The sequence below is a fragment of the Sitophilus oryzae genome, unplaced genomic scaffold (assembly GCF_002938485.1).
Source record: "Sitophilus oryzae breed Bouriz unplaced genomic scaffold, Soryzae_2.0 scaffold_379_pilon_pilon, whole genome shotgun sequence".
NCBI lineage: Eukaryota > Metazoa > Arthropoda > Insecta > Coleoptera > Curculionidae > Sitophilus > Sitophilus oryzae.
The window spans coordinates 1131191-1149311 of record NW_022146950.1 but is presented as its reverse complement, the minus strand read 5'-3'; the positions used below and the strand labels follow the sequence as shown (position 1 = coordinate 1149311).

Sequence of the window (18121 nt, the reverse complement as noted above, 5' to 3'; positions counted from 1 at the left end):
TATAAAATGGACAAACGCTTACTTACATTGCAATAAAACTTCCACTTTTCGTTTTCAACAATCAAAGAACAATCTAAACGCAATTATTTCTATTTCACAAATAAAAATATCCGACAACACTAAAATCACTGAAACTTCCGCGGCTGACAACGAAAACTGAAAAATATAACGGCACTTTTGTTTTGGACCTGCATATCAACATAACGCTGTACTATTATTGTATTATTTTGAAATAATATAAAATATCTAATTATAACTTGTAAATTTTAATAGTTTAACATGATTTTAACTATTTCTGACATTAACTAACTTTTTGTTATCAAGATGACATTTTAGACGGCAACTGACATATATGTCATAATATTTAAATTTTAAATATGTAAATATAATTTAAATTAATATAATGCAACTTTATACTAAGAAAACATTTATACATTCACAAAATACAACAAAGTATAATAATATAGTTTGAAAACAATGAATATTGAGTTAAAATTAAAATAAAAAATAAAAAAGTTAAGCGCGACCCCTTGTGTCAAAATTAGATAATTAAATTTTCGCAATTTTTACACCATTTGATGACCGGTGGCGCCTCTAGTGTTTGTTCGGGCGGTTGGTCTTTTACTCCCGCTTATGGCCATTAAAGAAAAAGTTCTAAAGGGGGATGTTTTGTGATAAAAGAAAATAATCTTCTGGTCCTAAACATCAAAACGCGTTTCTATGGTAACATAATCTCGTTTACATTCTTTGATAGATTTTTATTGACAGAATTTTAGTTAACGTCTTTAAATGGAAATTATATTACCATAGATTGGCCTTTTGATCTTAAGGACTTACAAAAAATTGAACCATATTTTAACATGATTTTAACAGAGACAAGCAAATTTTTTTTACAAAGAAAGCATTTTTCTCAAACTGTCTATAATAAAAAAGTTTTTCCTGTTGTAACGACAATCCACGGACATACTGTATATTTGTATCTTATTATTTAATATATTTTTAAAATAATTTGGATATAAATAAGGATATTATTTATATCCAAAGATGATCCAAAGCCAAAGAAAATATAAACGAAAGTCAGTCATCTTAAAAAAGAAGTTTATTATTTTATTACAAGCTCTATATAAAATAAATTACAGTTATATCCAGAAGTAACAGATTTTCAAAAAATCTTAAAACTTAATTTTAAAAAATACATTTCATATAAACTTAAAAATAATAGATTAAGTACAAAAATTAAATTTATAAAATTTAAACAGCCATCGTCATGTTTAGTTTGGGATGAGGATTGTATCCACTCAATTCGAAATCTTCAAATGTAAAATCCTCGATGTTTTCAACTTTCCTCTTAATTCTCAAAGTAGGAAAAGGCCGTGGTTCCCTAGTCAGCTGCTCCTTCAAGGCATCAACGTGATTCAGGTAGACATGACTATCACCCAAGGTATGTACAAACTCTCCCGGCTAAGAAAATAACAAATTTACCTATTTAGTAAAAATAAAATTTATATTTTACCTTCAAGTTAGTAATATGAGCTATCATATAGGTAAACAAGGCATAGCTGGCAATATTAAAAGGCACTCCCAATCCCATATCTGCAGCTCTTTGATACAATTGACACGACAGTTCCCCATTAGCCACATAAAACTGTGCTAGACAATGACAAGGTGGTAATGCCATTTCTGGAATATCTACAGGATTCCACGCGCACATAATCATTCTTCTATCACTCGGATTTGTCTTAATTGTATTGATAACATGGGCTAATTGATCTATACCTTTGTTTCGGTAATTGGCGTGCATACCTTTATACTCTGCCCCGTAATGCCTCCACTGAAACCCATAAATGGGACCCAAATCGCCCTCCTCCCTATCCTTTAATCCTATGGAATCCAGGAATTCTCTCGTACTGTTAGCATCCCATATGTGCACGTTTTTATCTTTCAACTCTTGCACGTCGGTACTTCCTTTGATAAACCAAAGCAGCTCCTCCACAACACCTCGCCAAAAGACCCTTTTGGTCGTGAGAAGTGGAAAAACATTGTCTCTTAGGGAATAACGCATCTGAGCTCCAAAAACAGCATAAGTACCTACACCGGTTCTATCTGGCCGTTTAACGCCTTTGTCCAGAATATATTTAATATGATTTAAATACTGATATTCTTCGTGTGGTGGACATTCTAGAGGCACGGGGATACGTTCTACATGGCCGTTTGTGTATTTCGTAGGCATCTTACCGTTTACTTCCATCGTGATGGCTAAATTGCTGAAATACAAGGAAAATATAAATATAATTTAATTTAATTATTTAAATAAGTTAATTTGATAATTAATAATAATATTCAAATTAAAGAATAATTAAACACATTTAAATATAACGAGACAAACAAAATAACATAAAAAAAGCAAATATACACTGATTGAAAAGACAATATAAAGAGTTTCAAAATACATTAAAACGACACAACATTTATTAATATTAATTACTAAAATTATTCTTAACACCACACTCACTTACTTCTATCTTTTAATACTCACTAAAACTGTTTTAAATTCAATAAAAATACATTTATTCCGCACGCTAATATTTTCATACCCTACATAGAACCGCTATGATTAAAACTTTAGAAGATATTAAATCAAATATTAACAATCCCATTCTTATATGAAGGAAGCAAGATCCCCCAGTTCGTTTTGTTATTGTTAATAGCGATAAACGTTAAAAATTCTTTATATTATCGTTTCAATTAATTCGTGATTATCAGTCCAGTACATGTCCAGTACTCACCAAGACAGTAATTGGCGAAATTATCGGCTATTTAACGAGTTTTTTTTTACTTTTTATCTGGAAGACACGTTATGAATTCATAGTTAAATTGTTAAATGCTCGGGTTACATGCATGGTACAAAGAATACAAGGTATGATATTGCGCAGGTTGGTCGCTACGTCACAGGTGATAACAGGCGCTATTGGTCAGCACGCTCCGCGCGCCAGTTCAAATCGTCAAGATATTGTTATAAACCTGTTTTTTTGTTTATATACCGTCATTGAATTATCGCTAAGCAAGTTACTGTGGAGCAGTGCGTAAGGAGTTGGGCTAGGAAGCGAGACCGGAGTTCGAATCTCGGCCGGGACATAACTTTTATTTATTTTTTAAATACTGTTGTATTCTATAGTTTATTTTTGTAGTATAAAAAAAAAAAGAACTATTTATTCTGTTATTTTTAATCTCCGTTATTAATATAAATTGATTGTTAGTACAATACCTCATTTAATATAAAATAATATTCTACTTTTTGAAATGTATCGGGCCCTAATTGTACCTAAAAGTAATATATTTTTAGTGATATACCATATTGTAAACTATTTAATATTTTAGTCACTTAAAAAGTTAATTTGCATTGAATAATTGCCTACCATTAAAGGAAATTTGAGCTATATAATCCTTGATGGGCATATTCTGGGTATGCAAATACTTCCTTTAAATTTTGGGTGTCGTTCAACCGATTTATTCTCAAAACCAGAAACTTCTACATATAAAAAGAAGCAGAGGTCACTAATTATAATAAACTTCACCCTTGGTATTACTTCCACTAATTATAATAAACTTCACCCTTAGAATTACTTCTATCACAATTACAATACGTTCATCTGCATTGGCATTTTCTACTTTTCGATGGGAAACAATAAACTTCCCAATATTTTTTAAATGATGTAACAATTCCTCTTGTGGTTACTTTTCCATAGATATCCTCAACTCTGTCCTCATGTGAATTCAGAGGCAATGAAAATGAAAATTATTTACCATAAACATCGCAAACTAAAAACCTAATAAACAATTTTATACCGAATATAGAAATAAATTCAGTATTCTTACCTATCGTCCAAATCCATGTTAATAGATAATTATTATTTTTAAATATATTTTTGGAACTGCTGGTTTTAGTAATTATTAAATTAAACGAACTAAAAAGTCTTAAAATAAACAATTCTTAACCATAACCCCAAAAAATGCAGATCTCCTGTCAACTTTCTTTATTTTTTATTTATTCATTATTTTCCTAGTGACGTCACAGGTGGTATGCGTGAACTGAACGAAATTGGAGCCGCTATCGATCATACCTTGTATTCTTTGTACCATGGGTATTGGTTACATGTCAGATTTCCCGCCAGAAAGAAATCAGAACTCAAGTGTCTACGAAGCACGAAGTCTATTCAATGGCAGGGACGGCGCATCTTTTAAATTATTACAACCCTTTTTCAAGTTTTGTTGTAAATTTGTGTGGATAAAAAGACATATACACAAAATATTGAATATACGTATGTATTATCAACATATTCTTTGTATTATCATTAAAAAAATTCAAATATAATAAACTTTAAAAGATTAAAATTAATCTAATTCTCCTAATCTGGAACTGTTTTTTATATAAGAAAGAATTTTTTTCTGTTTTTTAACTTTTTAAAAACTATTTTTAAATACGTTAATTACAATAATCAGTTTTTGAAATATTTATAATTTTGCAAAAATGAAATAAATGCTAATGCTTTATTTCTCTAGGCCTATTATATATTTTTAAAGTAAATATACGTTTTTATCTATTAAAAATTGTGTTGGAATAATAAAAATTATACTGTGCTTAAACAGGGTATCTTAAAAATTAATAGCTTTAAACGACAATAACTTACTTAAATTTAAAAGATGGGGTTTTTTTTATTTTGATTTTGCATAAAGTTTCAAATTTATTTTCTACATTTTAGTTTTCTTTAAGTTTTTGTAGAATATGCAACGTAGGTTTTTACGTGTTTTAAAAAGTATTTTTCTAATTGTAAAAACAGATAGTTTATTTACTACATTAACAATCTTTGTCATATACAAAAGCATATATATGATTTATAATCAGTCTTCGGTGAAATAGTTCTAAAGATCGAAATAGTTCTTTGGAAGTAGTTCGTTGATTATCCCTGATTCACTGACATATTACTTATTTTTAAATGCTGATCTGTGGCCAAATAAATGTAAAAAAAAAACATGGAGATATATGAGAGGGGAGGCGCAACAGCTGTGGCAAAAAAAGAAACCATCCAGTGAAAAGTACGTTTCTGTCATTTGTCATTTGTACATTTTTCCCAAAATTTGATGTTTTTCATCGACAATTTGTGTGTTTTCTATTTAAAAAAATCATTATAAACCACGATGTCGTATACGGTACGCAGTTGTGGGAGCAGGAGCAGAAATGGCATCGAATCAAAGAAAGTCCTCGGAGTAACATTTCACAGGTGACATAAACATTGGAAAGCTAATTAATTTTAATCATTGGGCGCGTTCAGGGACGGTCAGCGGCTGAGTGGCTGAGTAAGCGGTTTCCCTAAACGGTCTCTTTTTACACGCAAAAACAGTCAGCCGCTGTGTTCCCTGAACGCGCACATTGTTTGCTTTTATTATTTGAAGTTTTATCTAATCCGGTCCTGTCCAATTAGTACACTTTTGCCCGCCCCTAGGTCCTGATTTTATTCCACAAAAATATGTATCCCTGCGTCTCCCTTCTCTTATTCCTCCATGACAAGAGATAAACATGTTCAACCGCTGGTTCAACATGTTTTAGTGATGTTTTATTTAAGTTTTTAAAGATAAACAGCTGTAAGAAATTTACCTCTTCATATCTTCGTTGCTTACCATCCTTGGGTACTATCTATCTGATCAATTGTAAATTTCAATTCTGCTTTAGAAACTGCTGTTTTTATTGTTTTAATGGATAATAACTTTTATATATTTTTTGATTTTACGTTTAATAGCATAAAAGGTATGTAAATATACCACCTATCCTATAACATTATAAGTCAACAAAATAAGTGTTTTATTTGTATTAACTAGAACCTTTTTTTAAGCTGGACGAGTTATAATTAGGCTGTTTAACGATGTAGTGCCAAAATGTGCAGAGAATCTTCGTGCTCTGTGTACTGGAGAGAAAGGAATTGGACGTTTACAGAAACCCTTACATTATAAAAACTCAAGGATACATAAAGGTAATTTATTTTAATTAATTAAAACACATTGCATGTGTGAACATTATTTCATTAAAAACCAGCTACTTCAATTTGTTTTCTGCGATTCAGTTTAATCTTCTTCAGTAGATCTTTCCGTTTTAATTTTTTTATGCTAACAAGAGGCTTGTTTACAATTGTCTTAGGCTCTTTGGGTCCATCTAAGATCAATGGTTTTTCAAAAAGTTTGATTTCTTGTTTATGCTTTTTTTTAATTCTTTGTAATAATGTGGGCTTTTTGTTGATTTCTTCTGGAAAAGTATATTTTATATTTCTCCATTTCTAGTTATTGTCATTACCTAGAGAGCTTTCTTGATTTTTGTATTCAACATTATTAATCTCGCTCTCATTTAATTCTGTTTGCATATAGCTTTCATTATGTTGTTTATTAGCACTAATTGTTTTTTCAGGTGGATGGTGTGAGTGCCTTATCAATTCTTTATGAGCTTCTTTTCTCTCTTGTTTGTTTGATAATGTGTAGGGTGTTTTTTCTGATGTTTTATTCGTTTCTTTTTTTATATTTGAACTGTTTTTTAATGACACAACATGATGAATTTGATGATTATTAATGTTTTTTATTTTATCTGTGTCAGTTTTTGTTTTTTCCTGAACCTTTTTTTTTGTCTTATCATTTAACTTATGCGGGCAATCGCAACATGGTTCCGAAATATTTGAATAACAACAATGATCTTCAGAAGATGATTCAGATTGGTCATCATAACAGCAACAGTTTTGGTTTTTCTGATATTTACGTTTATAGAATTTCGATTTTTGTACCGATTGACAGCACTTTTTTTTACCTTCCTTGGATTTGCAACAGGAACATCTATTATTTAAATCTAAACAGCACTGGTTGTGTTTATTAACGCTTTTACATGAACACATATTCTGTTGATTAGAACAGCAGTAAGCTTGACAGCAGTCTTTTTTTCTTTGACGACGATCTTTTTTTAACTGACAAGGACAACATTGAGTAGGAGTACTTAAAAATTCTTCTGTTTCATCTGAGCAGCAGTACAGTTTTGTGGAATTGTTTTGATAGCCTCCTAGAGGTGGACACGTAATCCACTCTATCATCCTTTTACAATTATACTCTACTTGTGAGGGAGTATCATTAAATTCAACTTCCCAACCGCACGGATTGCATTTTGTATTTGGGCTGTCAACTAAATACGCTACGCCGAATTTTCCTTTAATATTTTCTTTTGCGCAACAGCATTTACATTGAGCTACTGGAAGTACGCGTTTATGAGAGTTATACTGATTTTCATCACATTCACAGAACATTTTAATTAATGAACTAAAATTTTGACTTTGCTCAAATTATTCATTTTTCAATTTGACATCGGCATCCAAAAATTTGACACTTCGATTCGTATTTTTTAATTTCAACAACGGATTAAGTACCATACCTATAGAATGTTCAACCATCGTTCAACGTCACGTCATTTATTGTCGAACTCTCTCATTCACTTGCCAACCAGATGAAAGAGATTGGTGACGTCATTACGGCAATAATTGTCATGGTCATTTGATTTGGTGTTATAATTTTATTGACGGACATCGATCAATACCAAAATTTCCTATTAGTAATTGTCATTGTCATTTGATTTGGGGTTATAATTTTATTGATAGACATCGATCAAGGTTATTAAATTAAATGGTTGCCTCGTAACTTGATTAACGTGTATTAAGTGCATTTGAGTGGATTATAGGACAGTTTTAGTGGATATACTATATTTTTTAAAGTTTTAGTGTACTTAACCGTAGAGTATGATAATTGTTGAACTGGATAGTTTTTTAAAATGATTTAACAAATTTTCCTTAGAAATGGAGATCATTCCTGTCTGCAGCAGCCTATTATAATGTTCAGTATTGTTTTTGCTTTGTTTAACATGGTAAAAAGTTAAAACTATTTTTTTTTCGACAATTATTGCTTAAAAATGTTAAATGTTAGCAAAATTAAAATTTTCTAAATATGAACTGATCTTAGACACACCCTAAAACTCATATTTGACAAATAATTATGACGTAACGATGAACGACGGCTGAACAGTCTTTACATTACTTCTGTATTTTTTTAGTTATTCCCCAGTGCATGATACAGGGTGGAGATATAATCAAAGGAGATGGGACTAGCGGTGAAAGTATTTATGGAGAATGTTTTGATGATGAAAATTTTTCCATTAAAGTAATTTTGACATAACTTTACGACCAAGAAGTTTTAAGATCAAAGTGCGCTTTGACTTCGACTGTTAATAGTATACAGGGTGGTCCGAACTGTATTCCGGAAACTTCGGCAGCATATTCTACATATAAAAATAAGTAAAAAAGTTTGTATAAATATATCTCCTAAATTGCTTAGTTTCTGAGATATAGGGTGTAGAATTTTCATTTTTATTTTGATTGTTTCCAAATAATTTCTGAAGTAACGTCAATATTTGCATGAAAATTGGTATCTGGGAATTTTTTGACATGAGGAATTTGATTTTGATGTCAATATGACTCCAATTTATAGGGGGCGCCACCTACTATGTGTTTTAGTTTTAACTGTTTTGAAGAGTAATAACTTTTCGTCCGTACCTGTATAAAAGTACCGAGTGAAAAAGTATACATTTCCGTGATTTTTTACGAAAAAAATGTCTCTGGGTAAATTCTGGTTCTGGAAAAAGCCGAACCGCTCCGTAATTATCAAAAGCTTTGGGTCGCGACCGTTGCAAGAACAGCGCCAAATAGTATTTACATTGTCCTTATGGGCACTTTCCAATCTAAATTTGTTTCCTTTATCTATTAGTCTAAGAGCTAGCAACGTTTTCGAGAAACTATTTTAAGACGTCTGGCTCTTTGATATACATATCTTTTACTATGCTCTCTGCATAGTAACAGCATGCAGCCCGTCTAGCTGCCGATACCCGTTGCGTTCACTACTGCGCATCGGAAGAAGGTCCTATATTTTTTATTAATGCAGTCCTATAAATTCTAGTATTGAATATAAATCGAACGTGTCTCCATAGCGCAGTGCGTAGAGTTTCCGACCACGAACCGATGATTCAGAGTTCGAATCCGGGTCAGGGCAAAGACTTTTTTATTTTATTTTCGTTTATATTCTGATAGTAAAGTATTAAATAAATCTGGTGATTAAAAAAAACAAATATTTAATACTTTACTATCAGAATATAAACGAAAATAAAATAAAAAAGTCTTTGTCCTGATGCGGATTTGAACTCTGAATCATCGGTTCGCGGTCGCAAACTCTACGCACTGCGCTATGTAGACATGTTCGATTTATATTCAATACTAAAATTTAAAGGACTAATAAAAATATAGGATCTTCTTTCAATGCGCAGTAGGGAACGCAACGTTTACCGGCAGCCAGACGGGCTGCATGCTGTTCTAGAGAGCATAGTAAAAGATATATCAAAGAGCCAGACGTCTTAAAATTAGTAGTGGGAACTATCGAATGAATACTATCGAAACATTCGATAGTTGCAATTCATTCGAATAATTCGATAGTTAGTAAAAAACATTCGTTGAAACCTATTCGAATAAAAATTATCGAATAGATGCGTCATCTGCCTTGAAATATTGTATTCTAGTAATTCGGCAGCAAAAACCATTCATTTATAAAATTCATTCATTTATGAAATTCATTTATTCGTCAGGATCGATTATAATAAAATATTAACTGAATTTTAGTTGTCGCCCGGCGACGTAGGTTTCTTTCCGAGAAACCCGACAGCGAGCGGTCGGTGGCAATGCTATGAAAGAAGCCGGCATCTTTGATTTTTGCGGAGTCAGATATAGATAAGGACACATTATTTTTTTTTATTGAGGTACTAGTATTTACACAGAAAATACATTATGAAGGGCGCTGTTGCCATATTTTGGTATTAGTTGATATTAGCAAAGAATATTATTGTTTAGCTTTAGTTAGTTAGGGATAGTATGTCTATATATTCTGCATTTTTTTATTAATATTCTGTTGTTACACTGCAATAATACTTGTTATTTTGGATGTAAGAAAATGATTTTTAATGTTTTTAAGCAAAGACTGGTTTAATAAATAATAATAACAATAATAATTTGTTATACCTATTAACAATAAAATTTAAAATGATTTAATATAAATATTTTTTTAAGTAGTAGCAAAATATAAACAACAAATTAGATGTCAAAATTATTTATATTAGATCCTATTTAAAAGTAATATAGTCTCTAAATTTTTTGGCAACGTTGGTTTATTAAATAATAATAATTATAGAACTAATTTGTTATATTAACAACAAATTTTAAAATCATGAAATATAAACATTTATTAATTTTCTAAGCATGCAGTGTAATGGAACGAAAATATAAATAAAAAATTAGAAATCAAAATTATTTATATTAGGTGCTTTATATTACTATTTAAAAATTATATTTACTTTTACTGGCATTTACTTTAAAAAATAAATGAAATATTTCTTTGCAAAAAACTACATGTAAGAGAATTAGCATAAACAAAATACAAACATCGTTAACTTTTTTTTTAAATTGGCACGTGTAAAACTTTCATTTTAATTTTCTCACCCCATAGTTTGAGTTCGATAACCATTTACTTAACCAGATTACTTAAATATGATTATTAAGTTCAACTAATTCATATTATTAAAACATCTAAAATACAAATATGTATTTTTAAAATTAATTGTAAGTTCATCTCATCTCTCTTAAAAATTGCTACTTCTCAAAATTTCCCATTAAAAAATAGACCATATACCATATAAAATTAAATAATTGAAAGATCGGACTACGGAAAACCACACAAATTTTCGGAAAAATTTTGACCACCTGCACATGCATATAATCGTCAATAAATAAAATTAAAAAATAACTACTATTTTAGTATTTTAACTATTTTAATAAACGCAAAAATAGCACAGTATTTATACGGCGAAGTTATAAAAATTTGGAAGAACTAATAATGCACCGACGCATACAAAAATCAAACGAATACTAAATTTCATTTATCAAAAGCATTCGATAGTCGTGGCTCAACGATAACCATTTAGTCGCACGGCGAGGTTGTCACATATGCTTTAGTATACAAATGAATGAATGATTTTATTCGAATAAAACCATTCGATAGTTGAAATCATTCATTCATTAACCATTCGATAGTCTAATTTATTCGATAGTTCCCATCGCTACTTAAAATACTTGTTTTTCCGACGTTGCTAGCTCTCGTACTATATGAACAGACGTGGAACAGACTTTATCTGTCATACAATACTTTGATCATAAAATTTTTAATCGCTTTGTAGTACTTCCACCGGAGGACGCATCGTCGTTGGAAACGTAGAAAATCGCATGCAAATTTCGAACTGTTGGGTTATTGGCTCGCCTGTTTTTGGTACCAATATTTGAACAGTTTAAAGGCGGTCTCTCACGACTGGTCTGCTTGACAAGTACGCCAATATTTGCGTAGTTGGTAAGTATCCCCACCTGTCCCCACTTTGTAAACATCGGCAAGTGTAGCGCTCACACGACGTGTCCATTTCAACAAGTCTTCTTCTTAAGTTGCCGACTTCTTGCGAAGGTTGGCGACCATCATGACTAATTTTATTTTGTTGACTGCTGCCCTGAACAGGTCGTTTGATGTACAGTTGAACCATTCTCTGAGATTTCAAAGCCACGACATTCGTCTTCTTCCTATGCTTCTCTTCCATATTATTTTACCCTGGATAATTAGTTGTAGCAGCTTGTATCTTGTACCTCTCATTACGTGGCCCATATATTGGAGTTTTCTGATCTTCACCTCATTCTAGATCTTTTGAGACTCTTCGTAAGACTTCTTCATTGGTAATTCTGTCAACGTATGATATCCGGAGTACCCTTCTGTAAAGCCACATCTCGAAGGCATCTATCTTTTTAAGCATTTGTTTTGTTAGAGTGGCAGCTTCTATACCATAGAGCATTATTGTAAATATGTAGCATCTTAGCATTCGTATTTTAAGGTGGTTACTTAAAGTTTTGCAACAAAAGAATTTCTTCATTTTAATAAAGGTGTTACGTGCTATTTCAATTCTCGTTTTTAATTCTGATGAGTAATCATTGTCGTCGTTGATCAGGGTTCCTAGATATTTATATTTATAGACTTGCTCTATTATCTGATGGTTTACGATCAGTTGAGTATTTTGATTTGGTGTTTTGGTAAATATCATGAATTTTGTTTTATTAAGGTTCATATTCAAGCCATAATGGATACTTGTTTCATACACTTTTTGGACCATTCGTTGCAGGTCCTGTATACTTTCTGCTAGTAGTACGGTATCATCTGCGTATCGTATATTGTTTATAGGAACTCCGTTTACTACTACTCCAGCTGCTTCATTGTGTAATGCCTCCCTCATGATGACTTCCGAGTACATATTAAACAATAGCGGGGAAAGTATACATCCCTGTCACACCACGTTTGATGTTGCTGTTTTCCGTGTATTTATTGTCTATCTTGATGTTTGCTGTTTGGTCGTAATATAGGTTTTCAATAATTCTGGCATCTGTGTATCTATTTGCTTTTCTCTCAGAATTTTGATAAGTTGTTCATGACGGACTCTGTTAAATGCTTTCTCATAGTCCACAAAGCAGGCGTACACATCCTTGTTAACATCCAAACAGCGCTGAGTCAACACGTTTATACTAAATAATGCTTCTCTCGTGCCAACTCCATTGCGGAACCCGAACAGTGTATCGCTGATGTCGTTATCCAGTTTTTTATACACACGGTTGTGAATTATTTTTAAAAATAACACAGGCCGACTTTTTTTTTGTCGGCCTGTGTAATTTGAGTGTATGGCTCATTAGGCTTATGGTCCTATGATCTTTACATAATCTTGCGTTGGCTTTCTTAGGAATCACAATGAAGGTCGACACCAACCAGTCTTTTGGTATCGTTCCTGATCTGTAGATCGCATTGAAGAGCTCAGCAAGTTCATCCAAGCTATGTTCCTTAAGCATTTTTATCATTTCAATGGGTAGTTCGTCTGGGCCAGGTGCTTTCCCGTTTTCATCAATTCTATGGCGTCAGCGATGCCTATGGGTGATTTCGATGAAATTCTATTTCATCTGTTGTTATTTCTGGTCCGGTTACTATATCATTTTCTGGGGGTAAAAGGTCTATTTCTGTCATTTTCGAACAGCGTTTCGATATATGTTTTCCATGTCTTAAGCTTTGATGTCAGCTCCATTACTATATTCCCATCATCATCCACCAGTATATTTGCTTTCCTCTTTTTATAATTTCCAGTGATCTCCTTAACCTTTTTATGTATATTAGTCATGTACTTTTTGCAGTTGTTCAATTTCGGCACATTTTTCATTCAGCCGGTGTTCTTTCGTCTCTTTTACTTTCTTTTGTATTTCTCGATGTATATTGTTGTATCTGTTGTTTTCAGTGGTTTTAGCCTCTCTTCTTAATCTCATTAATTCGATAATTTCATCGGTCATCCATTCGTTTTTCTTTTTCTCATTCTTACAGCCCGACTCTTTGTTTCCTATTTCAAGAATTGTGTCTTTAATTTTCTCCCATTCGATGTTTATGTCTCCCTTATGTTTGCAACTCTTCTGTAAGTCGTTTTTCAACCCTTGATCTAGTTTCGCTGTTTCTTAATCTTGTGACGTCCATTTTGGTACTCTTCTTGGACTGTTTGATACGTTTTAAAGTTAGTTTGAATGTTGCAACTACAGGGTTATGATCTGATGCGATGTCTGCCCCTGGGTAAGGTCTTGGCTGAGAGTATGCTATTTCTGTATCGTTTATTAATCATGACATAGTGGATCTGGTTTCTTACTATTTTATATTTTGTGTCCTGTGGTGATCTCCACGTGTATAATCTTCTTGGTGGTAGTTTAAATAAGGTGTTTGTCACTACTATATCTTTCTCTTGGACAAATTCAACCAGCCTCTCTCCTCTCTCGTTACGCTGTCCTAGTCCGTGCTCTCCAGTGACATCCACAACTCTTCCTCTACCGATTTTGGCATTGAAATCTCCCATTACAATTGTCACTTCGTGTTTCTTAATGTTCTTCCATAATTGTTCTATTTGTCCGTAAAATTCATCAATTTCTCTGTCTTCACTTTGTGCCATTGGGGCATACACTTGAATGATATTTGTTCGTATTTTTGATATTTCTAACTGTATCATCATTACTCTCTCTGAGAGGGGTACAAAACATGTAACGGATTTATTTGTTTCTTCGTCTACAAAAATTCCAACACCGTTTGGATGCTTTTGTTGATCGTCACTACCAGAGTAGTAAAATGTTCCTCCATCAGTTATGCATTTGCCACTACCGGGCCATCGGACTTCACTAATTCCAAAGATATTAACTTTCAGTCTCTTCATTTCTAATGTTAAGTTGTACAGTTTGCACCCTTTGTCCATTGAAGGACTGCCGGGGACTAAGGGCCATTGTTTTAAGTGTATCTGTCATGATGATTATACTAGGGAAATATAATGAGATTGTTTCCCCTTGCCTTCCTCATCGCTGTTCAAACGCCTTTCTGTGGTTACCACTCTGCCGTTTGATGTCTGATTCCCAACCGATGTAGTTTTTCTTCACTCCTCGCTTGGGGTCAGATCTTAGCAGCCAGCTGCCGCTGCTCAGTGCTACAGTGCTGCATTTCAACAAGTACGCCAGCACAAACATTGTTTAAATCCTTGGCAAGTAAACAGTATAGTCACATCGATGGATACCGGTCGTCCCGAAATTGTCGTTGCTAGTGATTCTTTTTAAGTTCTTTTACGGTACACTGCAATACGATTTCTATGTTCTTTATGTTTGGCCATCCATGTGAAGGGATCATTTTCGTATAAATCTATAAATTCCAAAACAACATTTGAAGACTACACTGGAAAATCCAGTTTTATCTATTTTAATAGGAGCCGAGAAAAATGCAATTTAGTATTTTTAAAGAAATATGCTATTTTCGGTTGAATAATTAGAAAATATATATTACTACCAATTCTGAATTATTAATATTGTGAATTATCGCCATATTCTGAAATACCGAAATAAAAATGTCAAAATGCAAAACAGGGGAAAACCAGGGATGTTCAATTAAAGGTTGTATAAAATCTAAATTTAAACTATTATTTTTTTGATGTAGGGAGAACATTAATATTTAAGTAGGTTTTTATTACAATACATAAATTTATAACATATAATACTAATTGCAAGATGCATGCTTGTCGACCATGCGTCAGTACATCTCTGGTTTTTGCCATTTACGCGTGGACTACTCTGGTTTTTCCTTGGTACAGCAAAATAACCAAGCTGTAATATTTCTGGGACTAAGCGTATTAATGCTTTCTTTTTCCTCAAATGACGTTAACATTTATCCATAAAGTTGTATCGCTCAACGTCGCTATCTTAATTTCTATGAAAATGTGACAGATCTGGTTTTTCCCGTGTATTCTTCATTTGTCCACTCCATTTATTGCTGTGCGAACGATTTAGATGCCGCCAATATTGAAGTTATTAATGTAAATTTGATATTACATAATATATTATTATTTTAACGTTTTAAATTAACCGCAATTAACTCGTAAAATACTACGATCCGGAAATAAATCGGACATACGCTATAACAGTAGAATTATTTGCGCAGTCGTTTTTTTGTTAAGTGTAAACAAGGCTAGCCAAGGTCACTTGGCAAGTGTACAATTAGTCGTTTGACTTGGGCTATGTTTACCGACAGAGAGTGGGGACGCGACCAGTGACCAAGGAAACCGTTTTCACGACCGTTCTCACGACATGGCAAGTATATTCCAATAACAAATGTTTGTCAAGTACACCAGTCGTGAGAATGCGTCTTAAAATTTGCATGGAATTTTCTGTTTCCAACGACAATGTACCACCCTGTAGTAGGTATGTAGTTTTAAGTAACATATTTAATTTTCAGCACGATAAACCAGGCTTAGTAGGATTAATTAGAAATGGTAGTAACAAGAATTCTTCACAATTTTACATTACCACAGTACCTTGTTATCATTTAGATAATAGCAATGTTGTAGTTGGCGAAGTTATTAAGGGATTAGATATTATTATTGAAATGTCTGAAATTCCCAAATGTAATGATCTACCCCTACAGGTAAGTTCTTTTATGTTTTGGTTCTGAGCTTAAAGCACAATGAGAGAATCTAGGTATATAAAAATTAACAAAATACATTATAGGAAATTTTGATTGCCGATTGTGGACAACTAGAACCGACTGTTTCTTGGAATGTAAACGAAAACGATGGTACACTTGATGTTTACCCTCCATGGCCTAATGATTTAGATCATACTTTTGATGAAAACCAGTTTGAAACTGTTGTTACAAACATTAACGTTTCTGGAAATATGTATTTTAAAAAACAGAGTTATTTAGATGCTGAAAGAAAATACAAGAAAGCCATCAGGTAAATGTTAAAGGTTGTTTTATGTGTAACCTTATATTTCATCCCCTTCCAGATATATAGATTGGTATTTTCGTAAGAACACACAATCTCCAAAAGAATTAGCTGAATTTAAAAACAAGGTATTACTGAATCTGACTGCTGTACGACTGAATATTAATAAAAATAAGGAAGCTCTAGAAAACTGTAATGAAGTAAGTATTAATAAAAAAAACTGTGTGTACTCTATGTACCCATATTTCAAGTGAAACTTCTTACTAATGGCTATGAAATTGAAGCATTTCAAGGATATGTTTGAAAGTGTAGTTTGAAATGTTGAAAAAGTAGGTAATAATTTAAAAAAATATTTTTTACGCTTAAAAAAATATTTTTCTTACGTGTAACAAATAGTTTTTTACACGTAAAAAACCTATTTTATTAATAATTACACCTTTTCACTTCAAAAATAAAATATTTGTTTTCTAAATTAAATATACTTATTTTAGGTCCTAAAAGATAATCCAAATAGTGGAAAAGCATATTACAGAAGAGCCAGAGCTAAAATGGGCCTCAAAGAATATGATGATGCTTTAAGCGACCTGAATAAAGCCTACAACCTACACCCAACAGATAGGAATATAAAACATTTGTTTGATATTATTAAAACCAAAAAACGATTGTATACTGAAAAAGAGAGAAAATTCTGTTTAAAAGCTTTTTCTTATTAAGTTTGATAATATATGTATAGTAATGTGCTGTAAAGAGAATATCTGGTATAAATAAATATTTTAAAAATATGAATGAACAAAAAATACTACGTCAAATTACCCTGGCAATAAAGACTGATATTGATAACATTACAAAAACACTATCGATCGTCATTTTCAACACCATCCTTTGTGATGGGGTTATTTTCTATGGTGATGGTTGAAAATGAAAATCGCTGTCATTTTCTACGCAAAATTATTATTTTTGAAACAATGGCAAAGAGTAGATAAGACTTTAATCTTATCTACTACATTACCATATTACCATTGTCAAAGAGTAGATAAGACTAAAGTCTTATCTACTCTTTGACAATGGTAATATGGTAATGTCCAAGATCGTCATTTATAAGCTAACTGGACGTCCCTTTTTCGATCATACAGTACTTTTGTCTTTTTTTATCGAGTGTCGAGTTTTTTTTGTTGAGGAACCTCTACTACACTTTGTAATCTATGCATAATGACGGAAGTATACCCATAGACAAACAGAAAAATTAAAAGACTGCCAGAAGACATACGACGCGCAGGCAAATGTACCTGTAGCGCATCGACGCCAGTGCCGAAATACGTCCATCTAGCTATCTGTGTTTCGACACTAGTCCGTTAGTCTTAGCATATTCAGAAAGAACACGCTAACCTCCAGCGCTGCCAATTTGTGATAAATTCCCCAAATTTTGGGGAATCCGGAGCCGATTGGGAGTTTTGTGGGGATTTTAGCAATAGGGGGCGAAAATAAGGGGAGTTTCAACATTGCTGATTGAAAATTGCGTAAAATTTTTAGCTTTAAAAACGGAGCGGGACGATATATCTTTCCCAACTTAAAAATTATAATCTGCTTTTTACTTGTGCTTCCCTTTGCAAATGCTTCAGTTGAAAGAAAATTTAGTGACCTCAA

At 32.4% G+C, this 18121-nt stretch overlaps 3 protein-coding genes across 7 annotated transcripts; 1 reads left to right on the top strand and 2 right to left on the bottom strand.

Moving 5' to 3' along the window:
• Positions 1–1077: 1077 nt before the first annotated feature.
• On the bottom strand, positions 1078–2896 carry LOC115885246 (thymidylate synthase). 3 transcript variants are annotated; one of them, XM_030904089.1, is made up of 3 exons: positions 2787–2896; positions 1514–2264; positions 1078–1461 (listed from the first exon to the last, which is right to left on the bottom strand). In XM_030904089.1, the coding sequence occupies exons 2-3, from the start codon at positions 2246–2248 to the stop codon at positions 1252–1254; spliced, it is 945 nt and encodes a 314-aa protein (XP_030759949.1). In that variant the 5' UTR covers positions 2249–2264; positions 2787–2896; the 3' UTR covers positions 1078–1251. The 3 variants fall into 3 exon arrangements, with proteins under 3 accessions (XP_030759949.1, XP_030759947.1, XP_030759948.1); XM_030904087.1 differs by having other exon boundaries at positions 2537–2855; XM_030904088.1 differs by having other exon boundaries at positions 2517–2787.
• LOC115885245 (peptidyl-prolyl cis-trans isomerase D) lies at positions 2774–17259 on the top strand. 3 transcript variants are annotated; one of them, XM_030904083.1, is made up of 8 exons: positions 2774–2894; positions 4154–4319; positions 5889–6026; positions 8129–8235; positions 15988–16176; positions 16260–16486; positions 16539–16677; positions 16969–17259. In XM_030904083.1, the coding sequence occupies exons 2-8, from the start codon at positions 4154–4156 to the stop codon at positions 17188–17190; spliced, it is 1188 nt and encodes a 395-aa protein (XP_030759943.1). In that variant the 5' UTR covers positions 2774–2894; the 3' UTR covers positions 17191–17259. The 3 variants fall into 3 exon arrangements, with proteins under 3 accessions (XP_030759943.1, XP_030759945.1, XP_030759944.1); XM_030904085.1 differs by lacking the exons at positions 2774–2894; positions 4154–4319 and adding an exon at positions 5138–5279; XM_030904084.1 differs by lacking the exons at positions 2774–2894; positions 4154–4319 and adding an exon at positions 5411–5803.
• LOC115885247 lies at positions 6018–7541 on the bottom strand. Its single transcript, XM_030904090.1, has one exon. The coding sequence runs from the start codon at positions 7329–7331 to the stop codon at positions 6327–6329; it is 1005 nt and encodes a 334-aa protein (XP_030759950.1). The 5' UTR covers positions 7332–7541; the 3' UTR covers positions 6018–6326.
• Positions 17260–18121: the final 862 nt, after the last annotated feature.

What these genes read in the sequence shown, in the direction of transcription:
- LOC115885246 (XM_030904087.1), bottom strand. Translation starts at nt 2,592, where the DNA reads ATGAAAATATTAGCGTGCGGAATAAATGTATTTTTATTGAATTTAAAA. An exon ending in TTGAATTTAAAACAGTTTTA is followed by an intron (nt 2,265 to 2,536) that starts GTGAGTATTAAA and finishes CTTGTATTTCAG; the next exon opens with CAATTTAGCCATCACGATGG. An exon ending in CTCATATTACTAACTTGAAG is followed by an intron (nt 1,462 to 1,513) that starts GTAAAATATAAA and finishes TTATTTTCTTAG; the next exon opens with CCGGGAGAGTTTGTACATAC.
- LOC115885245 (XM_030904083.1), top strand. Translation starts at nt 4,154, where the DNA reads ATGTCAGATTTCCCGCCAGAAAGAAATCAGAACTCAAGTGTCTACGAA. An exon ending in AAACTCAAGGATACATAAAG is followed by an intron (nt 6,027 to 8,128) that starts GTAATTTATTTT and finishes GTATTTTTTTAG; the next exon opens with TTATTCCCCAGTGCATGATA. An exon ending in AAATACAAGAAAGCCATCAG is followed by an intron (nt 16,487 to 16,538) that starts GTAAATGTTAAA and finishes ATCCCCTTCCAG; the next exon opens with ATATATAGATTGGTATTTTC.
- LOC115885247 (XM_030904090.1), bottom strand. Translation starts at nt 7,331, where the DNA reads ATGTTCTGTGAATGTGATGAAAATCAGTATAACTCTCATAAACGCGTA.